Source organism: Orbicella faveolata, unplaced genomic scaffold, assembly GCF_042242905.1.
Source record: "Orbicella faveolata isolate gen_17 unplaced genomic scaffold, um_ofav_v1 contig_1, whole genome shotgun sequence".
In the NCBI taxonomy this organism is placed as follows: domain Eukaryota; kingdom Metazoa; phylum Cnidaria; class Anthozoa; order Scleractinia; family Merulinidae; genus Orbicella; species Orbicella faveolata.
In genome coordinates this window covers 5916482-5936330 of record NW_028301536.1, presented here as the reverse complement: position 1 = coordinate 5936330, position 19849 = coordinate 5916482, and the positions used below count along the sequence as shown (strand labels likewise).

Genomic DNA, 19849 nt, shown 5'->3' with positions numbered 1-19849 from the left:
TCGCGAGGATATATGACTAACAAATAACTTGAGAGGATTACCATATTAAGAATAAGGCTTATATGGTGATTAACTCTCTCACCCTTCATCTTGTCTTGATCGAAATAAGCAGAGAAATATTCTGAGGTAGAATAAGTAATTAATGACTGGCTCCAAGGGAAACAGTGAGTTCTGTTTCGCCGAGACCCTGAACATTGAAGGTCGAGATGAAACAAAACTCACTGTTTCCCGGATCTCCTGGATCCAGTCATTAAGTGATTTGTGATTTGTTATAACTCCCAACTCAAAACTAGAACAAACTGCGAAAAAAGTACTTGCTTGACGCAGGCTGGCGCACAAATTTGCCCGCGGTTTCAAGGTGCACGACCTGATCACGTGCGAGTTCAAAGTTCAAGTTGTTGTTTCCCTAGGGATTTAATAAGTTTTGACCCCTGACACATGACATGTTTGCCTCCAATCGGAAAACGTATTTGGGTTGGGAGATATAACAGAACCGGAAACGGAGGGTGACTTCGAAAATCGCGAGCAAATTTTTTTTTCACCCGACTTGCTTATTTGAAGGATCGAAGATAGATAGCAAGCTGAGCACAAACTGAACAACACAAGCCACAAAGAAAAAATACTCACTCTTTAATAAAAAAAAAGAACTTAAATCTAAAAACCTAAATAATAAAAACATCAAAAAAATAAACTATTTACATCATTGTCAGAAGTGCTCTTATTAGATTTCGTTCAGTAAAAATTAAATGAACCAGTTAGGTTTGTTACCAGAGTCTTTTTAAATTCACTGTTTCAAACTCTACTCTTTCTCGTCCATAGTTTGTTCCGGTTTCCTGAACACTTCTGTCTCTTGACGTCTCGGAACTTTTCCATTAGCTACCAGTTGAGAATCTGTGAACCACATCAGCACTTGGTATTGTTGACTCGAACAGTCGCAACTATTATTTGTCGTCCTTGTGAAAGGTCTTGGCTTCCACATGCCACCCAGATACACCTGTCCTGTGTTGATGTTTTCTTGGTTATAATTTTCCTGCAAAACGACATCGAAATTTATTCATTTCACCCATGCTCCACAAACATTCCTCCATCCCTCCATCGACAGCCAATCATGACCCATGTACCACCATCTTTGGCTATTTATCAACTTCACCCCTGCTCAACAAACCTTCTTCCATCCCTCCGTCGACAGCCAATCATGACCCATGTACTACCATCTTTGGCTATTTATCAACTTCACCCCTGCTCAACGAACATTCTTCCATCCCTCCGTCGACAGCCCATCATGACCCATGTACCACAATCTTTGGCTATTCATCAACTTCACCCCTGCTCAACAAACATTCTTCCATCCCTCCATCGACAGCCAATCATGACCCATGTACCACCATCTTTGGCTATTCATCAACTTCACCCCTGCTCAACAAACATTCTTCCATCCCTCCATCGACAGCCCATCATGACCCATGTACCACCATCTTTGGCTATTCATCAACTTCACCCACACTTCACAAACATTCTTCCATCCCTCCATCGACAGCCTATTATGACCCATGTACCACCATCTTTGGCTCAACTGATTCCACTCCCGTCCATGTCAATCATCGTGAACTTTTCCGTTCACTTTACTGTGTAATATTCTCGCCTCTTCAACGTTCTGGTAGTTCTCTTTTCCACAGATACTGATCAGGTCTTTTAAGTCATTATTCACGTCTTCTTTTCTGGTAGCTGTAGTGTTCACTTGACAATATTTCCGAGTCTTCTAATTCCTCAATAAATAACACGTCTTTCCTTTATACTGGTAACAGTCTCTCGTATTGTTTGGTATCTTAATTGTCTGGTTCATTTTCTTCGCAGTGATCTGTTATAATCTTTTACAGTTTTCGTAAATTTATCTTACAAATTAAATTAATTAAGCAAACGAAAAAATATATATAGTCCCTCCCTCCCCTGTAGTCCCCCGCTAAATTAATAAGCGGTTCTGAAGAGAAGTGCGTCTGCGACACGCACAAAAAATCTTTTTATCTGTCGGTAGCGTCCAATAAAGCCAGTATTCAGCTTGTTTTTAAGTTCTTCGTTCTGCAAAACACATAAAAGAAAAAAGACAATTCAGTTTCATGATACAGAGATCAGAATATAGGAGCTAGAGTATGGAACTTTCAGTGTCAGTCGACTTAGTGTTAATGTCACGCTTTTATTTTTGTTTTTTCTGTCACGCTCGAGATTTGTTTTCTCCCTCTAATTGGCGCAAAAATTCAACCTTAATAAACCTTAATTCCGGACATAACACGAATTCTTTTATTCTCTGTCTTATTTCTCTTTTTTTCCTCTTCTTTTTAACGGCATGAATTCTACAAATTCATTATTGCTGTACATCTTCAGTTATGTTTGTAATTCTTTTCAGAAAGTGAATAGTCTTACGCTACGCAGAACTGTTTCGTAACTAATGTATATGTAGATGTTATACGGAATGAGACGTTTTTCTAGATGTAGTAAAATTTCCACCCGTAGTAAGTTTTGATTCTATTTGCGATCACAATATCTATATCTTAAAATGGATCCATATAGGTGTTCTCAGCAGTTCATTTTTTCTCGATCAGATTCTGTCAACAATCTGTCAAGTTTGGCCAGGGGAGTTACCAATATTAAAGCCGAGATTACAAAGAAAGTCATGGTATTTTGACAAGCTACTTACTTCTTCCTCAAGTATGTCAATAGTCCTGAAAAAAAATCAGATCAACAGTTTATTATCACTATTCAACAATTTACAGAAGATTCACTCGCTCTATGTATGTTTTTTTAATTCCTTTTCAAGGCATAGATGTTGATAAAGAATCCTCCATAACAAAATCACATCTCACTTCTACGTATTTAAAAGTAATTACCAAGACTTATAAGCGGCTGTACTCTCTTGTATCTGCAAATATCAACTTATTTCTCTCAAGTTATACAGCTATGTGTAAGTCTAAAGAGCACAAACAAAGATGTTGTTGTTGTTGTTGTTGCTGTTTTGTTGTGGTAAGAACTAGACTCTCAAGAATTCTAAGAATTGCATTAACTTTCCTTCATCTGTTTTACAAACCATAACAGAGGTCAGTACTTACTCTCTCATTTCTGCCTTCTCTTCTTTGTTGGCCTAAAATTGGAGAATATCACGTGAATTATCTTTATGCTATCACATCTTCATTTGAAGGAAGCATACAGATGGAGCTCACCACCGTTATTGATCTTTTAATCTAGTCTCAAATTTCTTTGGAGTAACAGTCAGGCGGATCTAAGGAAATGTGTTGCCACATACTAGATTTAACCTCGTTTTTAAGCTTCTTTGGAACGAGGCTCACTAGGTGTTCAAAGAAATCAAAATTGCGGACAGTTTATACGTTTATCTATCAGCAAACACGATATTTACCTGGACAATTTTGCCTTTCTTGTCGCACGCTGCTTTCATAGCTCGAAAGCGTTGCAAAATGGTTTGGTTATCTTTCTTACTCTTCTCTAGCCTAGAAAAAAAAAAAGATCATTACGACACGATACTGAGATTTGTGATCTCTTGTTTGAATAATTTGCCTTTTTTGCAAGCATAAGAGTCGATTAGCCCGACAGAAAAAGCCGAAATGATTTCTTAAGGAGTTGATAAACAATTTTGTTATAGACAGACACCAGCGTTTTACTGGAAAATACACCACAAGTAAAATTCAATCATACGAATTCACATCCGGGACCCGATTGGCGTATTTAACCCTTTGAATACCAACTACGCATATATGCGTAATTAATGGTCGTGCTCTTTGTACCACTTGTGAAGTCATCAATTTAAATGTCATCAGATATTCTTGATAAGCAGATAGTAGTACTAGGCTAGGCCTTTCCGCACAATGGTCAGGTTTAGATATCGACGACATTCCGACGTCGCAAATCGAAAAACAACGTTATCAGTTTTGGTGCAAAAACGGTGGTAAAATGGTCCACTACGCCTATGATTGATCAAGGTCCATTTCTAGGCTTCGCCCGTAATTAACATCCAACTTTTCACGGCAGCCAGAATGAACATACAACGCAAAAGGTAGCCATTGTAAAAGGGCCGAGAAAAACAGTAAGGAAAGGGGCAACAAACAAAATTGAGAACGGTTAATGGCAAATTTTGGCTTATGCGCGTGCCCGGAATTGAAATTTTGCTCAATTTTGTACCTAATCCTCGAAAAATCTCTCCTTTTAGTTAAAAAACAAAAGCTTTCTCAGCAAAACTCAGGCTTATTTAGCGTCATGGCAGCTAAAAAACCTGACTAAACGGTTAAAAACGGTATTTTTTGGCGAAAGTTTGGTATTCAAAGGGTTAATGATGATATTCATGACGTCATTTCCCGCTTTTTAACGGTGTTTGTGCAAAAGTCGTTGAAAATGATGAGCGATAGATAAGGCCCCGTCCACAAACGGCGCCGGAGAAATTTGAAAACCGTGTTTACACAACGTATCAAATGTTTTCTGTCCACACTACGCCGGAGAAATTTGAAAACGCGACAATACCCAATTTCCCTTATAAGACATGCCTGCATGAAATCATGATAGATAGGGAAATCACATGATTACCGTAACGTCATCGTTTTCGAAAAGCTCCGTTTTCAACATGTTTTTCCTCCACAGTAAAACGCAAAGCCAGCCAGCGTTTTCAAATTCCTTTGGGAGGCCTAACCGTAAAAATAAAGCTGCGTTTTCAAATTTCTCCGGCGCAGTGTGCACGAGTCCTTAGTCTACATAACAAAAGAAAATTACATGATGGCTTGAAGAAACGAACAAACTCAACCACTCGAAAATGTCATTTATATCTTCTCGCCGCCGAGCAGAGCAGTTATCAGAACAAATTTGACACTTTTTAGAGCATTTTAGCCTTATACTGACAATATCCCTTTTATCTTTTACTTACTTGACCATGGCTTCCTCGAGTTCGAGCTTGTATTCATTCACAGAGTGCTTGCATTCACTGAGCTACAATTTAAAAATGCAAAAAAAAAAATGTACTCTTAAATATGAACAAGCAACTCTAGAAATGGTCTTAAATCCGATTTTAGATGACAAACCAGCTCTGAGAACTAATTCATTTAAAGTGATGAGCAGTGACCCTGAGTAAAGTTACCTGGTTTTGCAAATCAGCTTTCTTCTCCTCGTATTCACTGTGTAAATAATACCAAAGAAACGAGAACTCTTAGTATTGTTGATGAGAGCATTTTCTTGTGTAAACCTCCGCCACCCCCCCCCCCATCCCCCCCGTCCTTTCCCCTACCCCCTCGAAAATAAGCAACAGCAAATGTTTTCTGGTACGTTTTATTCTACTCTGGAGAAAAAAAGGCGAACAGAAGGTAGCACAAAGTAGCTTGCCCAAGAAAACCAACAATGCCTGAATAGGAAATTCCAACCCGGAATCTAACACCTCCCAGTCCCTGGGACTAGAGGGGAGTATGGTTTTGTTTTATATGTTTCGGGATGATCATGTTAATTAGGCACTACTGTTTTCCAAGGTATAAAAATTAAGAATTGAAATTAGCTTTTTAACCATGGAGATCTCTCTTGCGTGCTCTTTTAAACGATAAGCATGCTTAGAAGTATTTCGAATGCTTTGTTGCAGTCAGTGGGTTCTAAGAGACTTTCGATCATTTTGAATAAGTTGGTTTTTACTTACAACTGAAAATAAGAATAAGGTATGTAGAAAATAATTTTCGATTCAACGGAGATAGTTGACTTTAACTTACACTGCCATTGAGGAGATTCCACTGGACATCTTGAAAAATAGAGACAAGAAGAAACAATTCAATACAAATGAACAAAAATTCAATAACCATGAAAATGTTAACGAGGTAAATTTTCACAAAAAAAAGATAAATATGTTAACGCCATAAAGTGATTTGATGATAATAAAAGAGACGTTTTGACAGGTAAGTAGATTCTCCCAAAGAGAAAAAAAAGAAAGTATGTGAGAAATGCACATGAGAATTCAAAAGCTGTACTGACTTAGATAAACAAAGTATGTTCACCTAAGCGTTATAAGACAATCTTAGTTGCCGTTAGCGTTATCTTTTATGTTGTAAGCTTTTTTTAACAAAATTCTTCCACTCACCTTTTTAATAATTGCTTCAGAGAGTTGTATTTCAAATTGTTGTTTTAAGCTCGTATCTTTGAGCTCCGCATTGTCACATCTCAGAGCAGCAACTTTATTCTGAAGTTTGAAAGCTGCACTGTGAAGTTGCACGGCTTCATTCTGGAGTTCACGAGCACCCTTTTGAGCTTGAGCAAGCATTCTGTGAAGCATATTAAAAGGTCGAGTCAGAGTTTAGTCCTCGTCGGAAGTTATTAAGATGGCGTATGTGACGTCATAACCAGTATGTGACGTTATGTTCAGTATGTGTTATCATAATCAGTAGGTGACGTCATAGCCAGCGTATGACGTAGCAGTCCGTATATGACGTCATAACCAGTATGTGACGTCATGGCCAGTATGTGAGAAATCTATTTTCCTGTTTGTTCAGGTTCTCATATCAACAAAAGTTTACGGTAATGGAGGCTTACCTCGTGAACTTTTGATTCTTGCTTTTCTGTTCCTAAATTATCAAATTGAAAAACGATAGGACAGATCAGTCTTTTAATGCTTTAAGGCTTCTGAAATAGCCAGAGCAATATATATCATTACACGTGAATAACTGGTAGTTGATCAAGAAATGTTGAGATCGAAATTACTGTAACCCCAATTGCCGCGCTTTGTTTAAGTGAGGCACCAACAAAAAAATATCAACAAAAATGACGATTTAGCTTCGTTTCTCTCCGGTTATTCAATTATCTTGTTTCTAAATGATCGAAAATATGGTTCAATTCCAGTATTTGCATCCTAACGGCACTGAGTAGAGCGCAGAGGGGGCCGGGAGGGGGGGAGGTGTGGATGGAGAAAACTGTAAAACAAGATAGAGAACACAGTCGATACTAAGATTCGGTTTCCCGGCTTATAACTTTTGGTTACGTTTGGCTAGAGATGCAAGAATTGTATTTATAAACTAGGCTATCATTTGTTGTGCTCACCTTTAAAGTTCGATTGATGCTACATCCATCTTTGTTCAGAAATCTAAGCTTTGCTGTTATCTTATTCTTTTCTTCTTCAGTTTTGGAGAACCTTAAAGAAAGCGAACGCAAAAAAAAGAATCTTGAAATACGAAGGTACAGCAAAACAGAAACACACAAGAAAGTTCTAAATATATGCCCACAGAAGTGGTCACTTTGTAAAGTAAAGGTACAGTCTGCATACGAGCCAAGTGGCCCATCAGGCCGGAGTTTAACCCCGGTTTCTGTAGCATGGAGCGACTAAGAGTATTTCTACTCCCCCCTGGATGGGATACTAATCCATCGCAGGCCCAGCATTAAGTTCGCCGGTGCCCATTTATATACCTGGGTGGAGAGAGACACGGTGAGAGTAAAGTGTCTTCCCCGTATTGCACGGAAAAGTTATCAACTACAGTTATAAGAAAATTCTGATTATCAGTTGATAGGAAATGTTCTTTTGTTTATCATGGGGAAAATATAAAAAGCTTACTTTTCTATGACCGCCTCCTTTTCTTTCTTATACTTCGTCGCCTGCGAGAAAGGAAACAACATTCTTAGGTTTAATTAAAAACAGTTTTCCTAATGCTGTAAAACAAAGTCCAGCAAGTGTCGAAATATCTCTGTAGCCTATTGGCCTTTAATTGTTTAATAACCCGGACTGCTCCATTATTTTTCGCAGACTAAGAAAATGTAAAATTTTATCTATTTGAAAATAAAGTTCAAAATCTTTCCTTTACAGATTTTTCTTTTATATTAGATGAATGGTTTAAGCAATATCTCAAACACGAAAGACCGTGTTGTACCACTCTCCAAACACCGAGAAGAGAGTTGAAAAATAAGAAGCGTAGCGGAGTATTTTTGACGAACTTGGATGTGTTTTGGAAATGTATTCAAACACTGTCTTGAGTGTTTAATATATATCTTCTCAATCGAAAGTAAAACAAAGGAGAAAATGGAGAAATAAAATTATAAAAATCTATACTAATTAAGATCGGATATCCAAACACCGTCACGGTCATGATTTCCTTTGTTTAAACTTGATGGATTATTAATGAGCTTGAAAACTAGGTTATGTCTCATATGAAGTAAGTAAATAAAATACGTTCTGGTTACATTACAATTTAAACCAACCTCTCGTTTAAAGTGCTTAACTTCAATCGTCCGATCTCTGGCCGTCCTGTTAACAAAATATATATATATATTAAACTAAGTTTCATTATCTTCGCCGCACTTTCAGTCATTCAGTTCTCATCAGCCTTGACTTCATGCTCATGAAGATATTAAAGCGGTTAAAAGCGAGAAAGTAGCAGACAAGGGTTTTGCTCCCACTAGTTGCAAAATTCTCTTCAGTTTCGCGGGCTTCTCTTTAGGCGAAAGTTTAAAAAAGATAGAGGACGTCAAGGTTGGTGGAAAACTGAGAACGGGCATAGTTTGGAAGGGCTCTAATTTTAAAAAAAGTCAATGGTTTAAATTAATTTACTTAGCGTTGCCTTCAGAAACTGCATGCTCTAAATCGAAAAATTAACCAAATGAGCTTGTTACACTATAATGTTTCTAAACCCGTGCTTTGTGATCTGCAGCTCACACACGCTGAAATTGAACAGTAAGGCCCCATCTTGCTCAGGTCTACAGCCCTATAGTCAGTTTACTGAACGTTTCGTCAGGCACAGACACTAGGTGTCGTTTAACTAATCCGCTCACACTATTAAACAAGGAACTTTTGCCTGGGCACCACTTAGCCTCATTTCTCCGTATTTTAGCTGAAAATCACTAGTATTGGCCCATTCTCGTACCCAGAGCCCACGATCCTTCTAGCCTGCGGCAGGGATCGAGAGCTCTGGGCTGGTCCAACACCGGAAGTCCGCGATTCACGGACTTCCCGTCAAATCTGGCAAATCTGATTGACTGAGAATACGAGACGAATACTCTGCGCATGCTCAGAAAATCAGGTCCAGCCAGAGCTCTCGATCCCTGCCACAGGCCAGCAGGATCGTGGGCTCTGGGGACGAGAATGGTATTGGCCTTAATTAACTGATTTTCACACTCACTTTTTGTGTTGTTGTACTTCGACGCAAAGTTCTTTGGTTGTCACCCTTTCTCTGGCTAAGGCCTCCCTTGCCTCTCTGCAGGAAAAAAAAGATTAAAATTACAGGGTCTTGATGCCTTGTACCAAGTTTACTGAAGAAGAGAAATACCACTATAGAAAATTCCTTTCAGATAGTATCAGAAGCATATCACCTATTTTAGGTGATATGCATGCTTCTGATAGTGTATAAACCAACTGTATTTTCCAGATACAGATTTGGTCTGAAACTCAATCAACCAACTACTCTTAATCTTAAAATATTTAACAATTATTCCCTGTGCGCGCGTTGAATGTAAAATGAAATTCTACTAACGCTATTGTCGGTCGATATCTGACTTGTGTTCATTGTTGCACGGGGAACTTAAGCGTAACTATCTAACCTTTAACCAAACCAATGAGACTGACATTTTCTACTTACGCAATCTGCCTTTGAAGATTTGTTATTTCTTCGTTTTGAGACACAGAGAGTTCTTCTAATTTCTGAAATTGGAAATAACATCCAACCCTAAATTCAATCAATTTTTACTCCTAACATAGACAGATTTTTAAATAATCTTCATTTTTCTCAAAGCAGCAAAAGGTTTCACCGACCAGGTCAATATTTTGGAAATACAATTTCCATAGATTTTAAGTAAGAGTTCTCAAACAGGGTAAATTTTAGTGATCAAATTTGAGAGGCAAAAATGGGTTTGAAAGTATGCACTCCACGATAGACTATGTTTTGATTTTCGCATGCAGCGGTGAAAAAAGCAATTACACGCTCGCACTTCCCGCCTTCTTTCCCCCAAAACTGTCGCTTAACGTTCTAAATCTCCGAAATCCTGCAGTTTTAAGCCAAACGTTGAGACACTCACTGAAAGAATAAGTTTCGTACAATTCACCTAGATAAACAGCTTGTAATTCGATCTACAATTGCTCATTTCTTGACGTTTTCTTATAACAGTCTCCTATATTGTACCTTCACACTCTTACAAACTTTATGACCCCGTCACCCGGAAGTGGCGTGCAATTGTTACGTTTGTCCGCTGTGAAGTTCGCGAGCAGCGGTTAGACTTATCCGTCCCAGCTCAGTCCCTTATTCATAGCAGCGTGTGCCAGTTGTCCATAACAGTACTTACCTGTATCTTAACTTCGTCACAGGTCTTTTTTGGCTCATCTGGCCATGACTCCCTGAAAGATTACGTGAAAAGAGAAAAGAAAGTAACAAAATTACGAGAAATATAAATTGTTTTTTCTAGGGAAGGAATATGTAAGAAGACTGAATGACGTGGAGTTTCGTCCTTGAGAAGTTCAGTGCAAACGCGTCGCCAAAAATTAACTAACAAAATAAAAATTACAGTATTTGCGGAGTACGAAAAATTTGGGAGGGAAATAGTCAACCCCCAACGATTGCAAACTGACGCTAGGAGAAGAATTTTGAGTGAGAAATGATAAGAATTTAGCAGAAAAACGGCTACACTTCAGACGCAAGAGATTATATTATCTTGTCAGAAGCCAGTGTAGCTGTATTGCATGCAAAGTCTGGAAAAGCAAGGTCTGTTGGGGGCTACCAGATTAGAAAAGATAGATAAAAGTCTTGTTTTCCTGGCAGTTTCACGGCTGTTGTCATCTCTTTGTTTGGCCTCGAGGGTAGAAATAATTCAATGCTTTTTGCTTTACCTTTTAAGCAGTTGAACTGCTGTAGTTTTTTCCTCCTGGCCGGCTTCGCCTTTCTGGGAATAATTAACAACAGGATGTTAAACATTGTTTCATGTTTTATCAGTTGATTCCAATCAAAGATTTTGCAAACGTTTCAACAACGTTTCGGTTGATTCCGAAGAATTTCCAGAGGTTAACCGAATGTTTTCCTGCAAAGACAAAACATTCCAGAAGACTTACGACCTACAACAATCCCATCAGACCATTCGCTGCTTTTACTTCGTTACCATAGTAACGTTTCGTGGTAATAAATTCTATCGCAAAATTATCCAAACCAATCAGAAAATTCTTCAAGAATCTTTTACCAGAAATAATATTATAATTATTGGTATAGTTTATTTCTTATTTTTATTTTTACCATTGTATGCTTCATCTTTTACTAGTTCGCGCAACAAGTATTTTCCCAATGTTCGCAAATTCTGCAATTACCTTGCAAAACTGAATTTAAGATCTTTACGCTATAAAAAATACACGATTTAGAAAACAAATTGAAAAGCAGATCTATAGTTTTTTTCTGTCCGAAGGATCGAAATCGGACTAATATTTTCGAAATAAGCTTATATGTGCTTTCTCTTTCTCATGTCTCATTTGAAAAAAAAATCAATTCCGAGTTTTCGCTCGTGATCTTTTTTTATTTTTAAGTGTTAAAATGAAATTATTTTTTCCTTATGGAAGTACTTTGGACGTCAATAATACGTTTGAACTAAACTTTCTATCAGATGCGTTTCTAGACTCAACATTGAAGAAAGCATGGCTGCACACTGACAACAAACGCTTCAGTTCCACGAGGCAGAAAATGCGCGTCTCGTCTACGTGGCCAAAAAAAAAAAAAAAAAAAAAACTCTGTAAACTAACTCTGTCGAATTACCTGACTTGGTGCAGCCTTCTTCTCGGCCTCCGGACAAGGATCAACTTCCTTTTGCTCCGGTAGATTCACTGAGGAGAAAATTCACCACGTCTTCAGTAAAACAAAACCTCAAATAACAGCTCGAAATTCAGATGAATTTTGTGCGTAAAAAATGCAAAATTGAGAATTCAAAGAAAGCAAAAACAAAATTGACTTCACCTTCCTGGATAGCAGCCATAGTGTGTTACTCTCGATGCCGTCTAATTCTCGTATTTGTCGCAAATCAGCGCTCCAAATTTCAACGCAACTGACTCGTTGTAAACCCAGTCTGATTCTGATCCGCGAGTTTACATTCATGACGTAATAATGGCTAGGCGTGCCTTATAAGGCAAAGCGCGCGCTTGCAGGCACAGTTCTGTCACGCAATCTTTTCCAATAACGAAATAATCACGTCGTTTTTCAGTCCAAAAGATTTGAAGCTTGGAAAATACTTTTAAGTATTTACCTCATAAAGTAATATTGACAAAAGTAATTCTACTGCCGCAGTTTATAAAGCTCTTCAGTTAGCAGTTTAGCAGTTTTTCATGCATGGATAGGAGTCCTTCATTTGCCTCGGAAGAATTCGTGCAGGTTTACTTAATCGATATTCTGCTTTCTCTATCTCAAAAACAAAGACGTAGAAAAACAACTGTTTAAATATTGCTCTATCTTAGTCAAGCGAACTACAAAAAAATGGTTTATTCGAAGGCGTATCTATCCGGTGTTGTAAAGAGAGCGAGTTAGAACTCAAAAAGGAAAACGATACGAGACAAACTGGTGTCAGTTGACTACACTCGTATTTCTACTTTTTCGTTGTGAAATAAATTTCATTGTGAAATTATTAGAGTGGAATCTTACAAGTTAGAAAAACAACTTGCCATAGACTGTCAGTCACAGAAAGCCAGCATTTTGCGAAAGTTTGAGGACAGCGTAAAAATCAATTCTGTGAAATGAAGTTTGCTTTTACCGACTTTGTGGGTTTGTAAGCTATGATTCTTGAATGAAAGAAAACACTGTTATGAAGACATTTTCCAACTAAAACTTATCGAAACTAAGTTTAGTTTAAGAAGAACCGTTAAACAGGGCTCTAGGAATTCTCTACGAACTACTGGAAAAAAGAAAATCTCAAACTTACCCAATTAGTCTACAAGAGAGCATTCCTTGGACACCATTACTGCCGAGATAAAATTCAAATTTCCCCTTCATTGAATAAATCTCTAAAGCTTTGTAAAAGAGCTTACGTTTTCCTGTTTTCCAGCTTTAAAACTGAACCAAAGAAAGCTCTGCGAATCCCTCGGCCTAGTCGAGGAATGGCTCGCGTCGAACCCAATCCCACTCCAGGCAGTCATTATCTCAAATGTTTTTGCTCCCATGCGATTGGTGCGATTCACGTCACGTGACTGAATTTAAAGGCACAACCCAGAAGCAAAAGTTCGCGGAACCGAACATTTTAAAAACGCAGCTTTATTTTTACGATTAGGCTCACCTTCCACACTAATCCGAACCGAAAACGGAGCTTTTCGAAAACGCTCTTCAAACCAGAGAAATTTGAAAAACGCCTGCTTTGCGTTTTAGTGTGGCTGAAAACATTTTGAAAACGAAGGTTTTAGAAAATGATAAAACATCAGGATAACCATGTGATTTCCCGGCCCGAGTTTTCTTCAAACACAAATCCAAAATGACTGATGATTGTTGCGTTTTCAACTTCTTCACCGTAGTGTGGACGGAAAACTTTTGATGCGTTCTCAGAATGAAAACACCGTTTTCAAATTTCTTCAGCGTAGTGTGGACGGAACCTAAAACTACTATTTTTAGAAGAACGTGAATCATTGGAGTGGCTATAAGTTATTGAGACACCAATCTCAATATATTCCCCAATTTTTAAAAGAGCCCGCGCGCTGCGAAAAATATTTGAACGATAATAAACTCAATAGCCTTCATTTGGCGCATATGCTCATATATTTGTCTTTGGACATTGCTAGATCTCAGTTTAAGGTCTTAAAAAACGCTTTTTTTCCCTTCGCAGTTATAAATATTGCCTGTCAGGCCATTTCCTTAGGCGTACGGGCACCTTTAGACTTGGGGTCGGGAGGGGGTGGGGTGAGCTTCTTGCCCGAAAAAATACACAGTGCCGAATGAGTGAGTGTTGAAATCAGGATACAAACGCACTCAAAGAACAGTAAAATCAAAAACGTTCACAATCTGAAACTGTTATGATCCCCCAAAATAGTTCGTTCGAAATCTCGCACACTCAATGCCTTCGATCGACAGCTTGGTAAAAGCAGAGACTTTTTCTAAACTATTTCTTCCTTATACGAAAATTTCAAGAAAAATTTTAAGTTAAAAGAACACTGAGGATGCTCTGGGGACGAGAATGGGATGTAAATAGCTCGTTTTCAGAAGTCTGTCCAAATTCTGTCCATTGCGCGATAAATACGAGAAACACGAAACACGCTCGCGCAGTCGCTCGCACTCAAGTGACAGATGGAAGAGTCTCGCAACCCAGATCTCCCACAGCTAAACAGCACCATTAAACAGAGCGAGGCCTGGGTACGAGATTAAGAAGAAAGACTGGTACAGGGTGATCGTACAGGGTGTGCATTGTACAGACCATTCTGATTGATGGCAAAATTGTTACATTGGAAATCAGATAAGAACCAACACTAAAATTTGTTTTTATGTTTTCGGGGAATGTGCCATTGTGTTGTGAGGGCAAACCAGATGCAATTTGATTTTATCACCGTTGAGTTATCTACATGTACCATCACAGCTCAATCAACGTATCAAAGAAAAAAGTAAACAATGAACTTGTCAAAGTGACAGCAATAGCCATTCAAGGGTTCAAACAGACAATCTATACCACAATCTGAATTTGAAGTCATTTTATTATAACTGAAAAACTGATGGTCACTCAACAAGAGCTTGGATCACAAACTATCTATCAAATACTCTTAATTTGCTCTTCTCCTATTTTCAACACAGCAGAATGTCTGGTCAAACATGTCACTGCTTTTTTTATTACTTATAGATTATTGTACATAACATTGAACTGGTCAAGTTGTAGCTGACATTATTTAATTAACAGATTTTATTTCACTTCCACCAACAGACTGAAAAGGGGAAAGAAATATCAATTTGGAATAAACAATTTTAAATTCAAAATTAAATTCAACACTATCTCCTCAACAGCAGCACAACTTTAACAAAAAGGAAATGTTCCTCGCTGATATTTGAAGCATAATTTGGATTTGTAATGAATAGCTGTGAAAAGTTATTCACCTTGAATAACAGTGTAAGAAATGTCTTTTAAATAAAACCAATCAAGACCCTAATCCTGCGATTTGGGAAAATTCCTGCATTTTGACAAATGAAACTGTAAATAACTCATTCCTGATTGGTATTTACATTATTCTCTAAATTTTCTCAATGAATCATTTACATCAGATTGTAAGAGCAAAATTACAAGTTCTTTTTTCCACAAGGTAAATGTCCATAGAAGCTCAAGAAATTTGATGAAATACTTCAATCTGCTATTATTCAAATTCTGACCCAAGCAAACTGAATCTGTCTTTCAGTGAAGGAAAAACAAATTCAAATTCGGTCAGCAATCAGCTAACAAGACGTTTCCACATAAAGATGATTGGGCCGCACCCAGGATTCACCAACACGGTTCATTCCACCAATATCTTGAAAGTTAATGTGTTGCATCTGCAGGGGAGCTCCATCAGTTCCATCTCTTCTTTGCTGTCGCTCCATTAAACTGGTGCTCACTGCCTGCTTGTACATTTCCTTGGGAATTTTCAAGAACATGACATCTGCAACGACACGCACAGAGTAGTCTGGGATATACTGACCCACTGCTCTCACATTCGGGTTACTCATGCTCAACGACGACACCAGCGCTTTTGCTCCAAAGAATGCGAAAGGACCTTCTTCGAAGGTGAGCTCTTCTTGCCCGATTATAACTTCCACTTTGCCTCGAATGATTAGTGTGAAGAATTCTCCTACAACGCCCTTCTTGTACAAGTATTTGTGGTTTATATCACCTTCATCTTGAAGTTTGATCTCTTGGATAACATGAGGCTTGTTGATCAATCGCTTTAGGATGCTGAGGGAAATAACATCTTCACTGAATGCATCGACAGCTGTTGAAAAAAAAATAAGTGCAGGCAAAACATTAGAAGGAGCCTGCAATTACACAGTTCAGAAAACGCTGTATTGCATTATGCATAGTAACCACTGCTACTTGGCCTCTTAAAAGTTTCAAAGAACAAATATTGAGAAATACATGTATCTACAAATTTTCACTTTTAATGAACTGAAAAATTAACAGCATCAGAGAAATGTCCTGCTCAATTGCTTTTATTTGATGGTAACACAATGTATACCAGGCTTTAATTCACTGACTCAAAACCTTGGATAGCATAATAAACAGTATCACAGGAAAGCACTGCTCAGTAGCTTTCAATTTGAGTAGTCACTCATTAGGGTTTTATCTAGATACTAAGAACAACTCAGAATAGCCTTGTACACATGACAGGAATGCTCAATAGCTTTCATTTGAATGGTCACACACTAGGCTTTCATCTACACACTTGAAAGTAAGAACCACTGGCTTGTACAGCATTATAAACAATACCACATCAAAGTACTGTTTAATAACTTTCATTTGGATGGTTACATATTAGGGTAAAGTTACTAGCATGAGAATGAGGAAAAACAAATTTCTAGTTTCATGATGAAAATTTAAGCTTGTTACCTGTTGCAAGATACTGTAGTATTGCGAGCTGCATCTGAGGGGAAATCTTTGGCTTGTCTTGCTCTTCAGAAAATAACGTCAGGTCTTTCATTAGTCCCTTGCGACCAGGTATGACTTGTCCAGACTTGTTGTCCACTGTTTATCAGAGAAGCAATACATGTACATAAACAAAACGTTAAACGCTTTTGACTAGTGAAGAGGACCAAATAGATCCATTTTATTGACTAGGTGTAATGCCCATACTACATGTATAAATTATGGACAAATAAACCATTTTCACGACCAAATACATACACGTCAGGCTTAAAAAAGAGTGAAAAGAGAGACTGAACAGCTGAGAGTACAGACCTAACTAACAACTAATACAAATTTTAACCAATGGGCAATTCCAGAAAATATCCATACCCAACCACAGACGGCTACACGTACATGTACATGTTGTTGCTTTAGCATTATGGTCATCAAATGACAGAGAAAACAGCTCAAACATAAAGCTTCTGGATTATTTGTTCAAGATGCTTGTCTTTGTTTTAAATACATTACTGACAATACTTTCAAGAACCATTCTAATAAATCAAACACTTTATCTTTCTTTGAATATTTCATGGCAGCATAATATATGAACTCCTAAGAAGCTGGCACTTCAATATTATAAGTTCCATAATATTGCTCTAAGAACTGGAGTCTGGCAAGTCAGTTAAATGTTCAATAAATGGCACCAAAAATATCTATCTAATGTAATTTTTTGAAACAACAATGCAAAATCACAAACAACAAAGGCCATTCAATTCAATACATGTGTTGTAATAATCTGTATTGTGGGAGGTAATTAAATTGTAACGACTTTGAGGTTTGACTAAATGCCAAATGAATTCATGACATTATTAATAATAATGAACTTTCAACCATAAAATCACATTATGATTTAAGGAAAAGGCCAGAATTTTTAGAGACACTTGCAATGTTAGATAATAATTCTGTTTTACCATCCCAACTAGATGAGAACAACACAAATACACAGAAACATACACACAGAAAAAGCCTTCAAATAAAAAGACGTAATCAAGGAGTAGATATTTGTAATTAAAGCAATATTGCTGTATGCTCTACAACAATATTGAAATATTATTTTGAAGAACTGAAATTTGCGTGCTGACAGTGCTTTCACGTTTATACATTGATAACATCATTTTTAATATTATCCCATTTTATTCTATTTTTGCATTCAAGATCTCAATAACTTAACCCTGAGATACACCTTCAGAGAGTTTAACTTTGATTTGCATGTACCTTAATATTTAAAAACAAAGTAATGAGGTTAAACCACATAATCTTATTTTTAAATATCCTCAAAACCACTAGTTTAGTGTCTCATGAAAGATCTTATAATTAAAATAATTTGTCCCAAAAATCCCCTAATAATAAGGATAGAATACTTACAATAGATGTCTGTCTCATCGACAATTTCTGACTGGATAATTTCTTCTAAGATGTCCTCCAGAGTGACAATACCAATAGCTTCATAGAAGGGGTCTCCACTACCCTCATTATTGACGCGCTGGACGACTGCCAGGTGCGAATGACCTTTTTTAAACTCTTCAAGCATTTCATCTAGATGGTTATCATTGAAAACACGTTGCACCTGATGATTGTAAAACTTAATAACTGTGCGCAGAGGGGTACAGTCATCAGAATCAATAAAAGCCAAATCCTTCACCAGGAGTAGACCCACGATATTATGCCGCTCTCCATCATACACTGGTATGCGACTATGCCCTGATTGCATAATATGCGCAATAGTTCTAAAATCAAGAATAGATGACACATCCAGGAGATAGCAATCCTCCAACTTGGTCATGACCTCTTCAACTGTTTTGCTCTTGTAGTTCAACACCCCTGAAATAATATTCATTTCATCTCCCTCTAAATCATTGAACTCAGCTGTTACTCTCAACATCTCCTGCAGCTGTTTCTTGTTGTAAACTGTGCCGATCTCGGCACCTAGTATCCAATCCAAGATCCTGCTAATTGGGAATGACACTGGAAATGTTACAACCATGAAAAACCACGTGATCCATCTGGTGTGAGCTCCAACAGCTAAGCCATGTCTGGAACAAATACTCTGGGGTATAATCTCTCCAAATATCACAATACCAGCAGTGGAACCAAGGACCGCGGCGATTCCATCGCCGATTATTCCGTCTAAAAGCACTGTGAACGAAGTATTCACCAAAACATTGCCCAGAAGCAACGTACATAGCAGATAATTACCGTGTCTGCGTAGTGGTTCGATACTCTTCGCGTATTCTTGCTCGCTGGGATTGCCGCAGTTCCTGACAATTTTAAGCTCTGTTTTATCAAGCGCCATTAGCCCCAGATTAAGACCTGAAAATAGGCCTGACAGGGTCATCAGAACTACGATGAATACTATTTGCAGCCAAAGAGGCAAACCGCTGCTCTTTCTGGTAATTTTAATCTGAAGAAGAGAGTCTGTTGTACCACCTTGGTGCAACCACTCGCTGCCATTGCTGAACTGCAAGCAGACATAGTACGCTTGTTCATCACTCGTCGATGGCAAATTAACTTCTGCTTCTCCTTTATATTCCTGCAATCCATCCTTTTTAAACGATATGGGCTTCGTTCTATCAGCGTCGCACTTGGCCTTAAATTTTCCCGCGGTCGTTGTGAATGCAATACGAGTATCGCGCGAAAACCCCACACCGTAGAATCTAAGCAACACTAAAGTGTCGGCTGTTATCGAGACTACACCATCCTCGATGGACGATTTGCCATCCGATTTACCTACCGGACTTATTCCTGTCAGCTGTACTTCACATTTTGCACAACCAATGACTGCATAAGCTGCTAAAAGACAAAAAGTGGAGACATAAACATTGCAGCTTGCGGCAAAAATGGCTGCCATCCGAGACTGAAAATCTCGTGATAGACGTCACGATGTCAACGTAAGATTCCAAATATGGATTTGAGGTATCTTACTTTGTTTAAATTATCAATTTTCTCTGTCATTTACATGTGCTGGTCCGTTAGCTCAGTCGGCAGAGCGCGGTGCTGATACACCTGGATCGCGGATCCAATGGCTACGCCGAGGTCGTGAGTTCGAGCCTCACACGGACCAGAGTAAATTTTTTTCCCTTACCAGTCCAACTTTAAGAGGCCTTTTTAGTGTTTTTTTTTTTTCACTTTAACGAAATGAAAACAAACACTAAAAGTAAACAAAAACAAAAGCAATTTTTTGATTGGGGGGGGGGGAATCCTTCAGGTTCTATAAAATTTCTATTATAAAACTGCTGAACTCAGTTTCTTCAAATACAGTTTTAATTAT

General features: G+C 38.0%; 2 protein-coding genes and 1 non-coding gene across 3 annotated transcripts; 1 reads left to right on the top strand and 2 right to left on the bottom strand.

Moving 5' to 3' along the window:
• Window positions 1-522: 522 nt before the first annotated feature.
• LOC149117845 (uncharacterized) lies at window positions 523-12194 on the bottom strand. The gene is made up of 18 exons (XM_089286567.1): window positions 11928-12194; window positions 11730-11797; window positions 10823-10875; window positions 10282-10333; window positions 9582-9643; window positions 9126-9200; window positions 8209-8254; window positions 7568-7608; window positions 7060-7150; window positions 6556-6587; window positions 6107-6287; window positions 5742-5770; window positions 5129-5165; window positions 4919-4980; window positions 3407-3497; window positions 3102-3133; window positions 2693-2717; window positions 523-2076 (listed from the first exon to the last, which is right to left on the bottom strand). The coding sequence occupies exons 1-18, from the start codon at window positions 11944-11946 to the stop codon at window positions 1966-1968; spliced, it is 1107 nt and encodes a 368-aa protein (XP_089142693.1). The 5' UTR covers window positions 11947-12194; the 3' UTR covers window positions 523-1965.
• Window positions 12195-14614: 2420 nt separating this feature from the next.
• LOC110064921 (metal transporter CNNM2-like) lies at window positions 14615-19463 on the bottom strand. Its single transcript, XM_020772031.2, has 3 exons — window positions 17947-19463; window positions 16507-16641; window positions 14615-15892 (listed from the first exon to the last, which is right to left on the bottom strand). The coding sequence occupies exons 1-3, from the start codon at window positions 19427-19429 to the stop codon at window positions 15360-15362; spliced, it is 2151 nt and encodes a 716-aa protein (XP_020627690.2). The 5' UTR covers window positions 19430-19463; the 3' UTR covers window positions 14615-15359.
• Window positions 19464-19544: 81 nt separating this feature from the next.
• Window positions 19545-19642, top strand: Trnai-gau (transfer RNA isoleucine (anticodon GAU)). Its single transcript has 2 exons — window positions 19545-19581; window positions 19607-19642. It is a non-coding gene; the product is annotated as a tRNA-Ile (tRNA).
• The last annotated feature ends 207 nt before the right edge of the window (window positions 19643-19849 follow it).

Coding starts and splice junctions, on each gene's coding strand:
- LOC149117845 (XM_089286567.1), bottom strand. Junction 7,609..8,208: donor TTAAGCACTTTAAACGAGAG/GTTGGTTTAAAT, acceptor CCTTTCTCGCAG/GCGACGAAGTATAAGAAAGA. Junction 2,077..2,692: donor TTGACATACTTGAGGAAGAA/GTAAGTAGCTTG, acceptor TGTGTTTTGCAG/AACGAAGAACTTAAAAACAA.
- LOC110064921 (XM_020772031.2), bottom strand. CDS start 19,429: ATGGCAGCCATTTTTGCCGCAAGCTGCAATGTTTATGTCTCCACTTTT. Junction 16,642..17,946: donor CGATGAGACAGACATCTATT/GTAAGTATTCTA, acceptor TCTGATAAACAG/TGGACAACAAGTCTGGACAA. Junction 15,893..16,506: donor ACTACAGTATCTTGCAACAG/GTAACAAGCTTA, acceptor TTTTTTCAACAG/CTGTCGATGCATTCAGTGAA.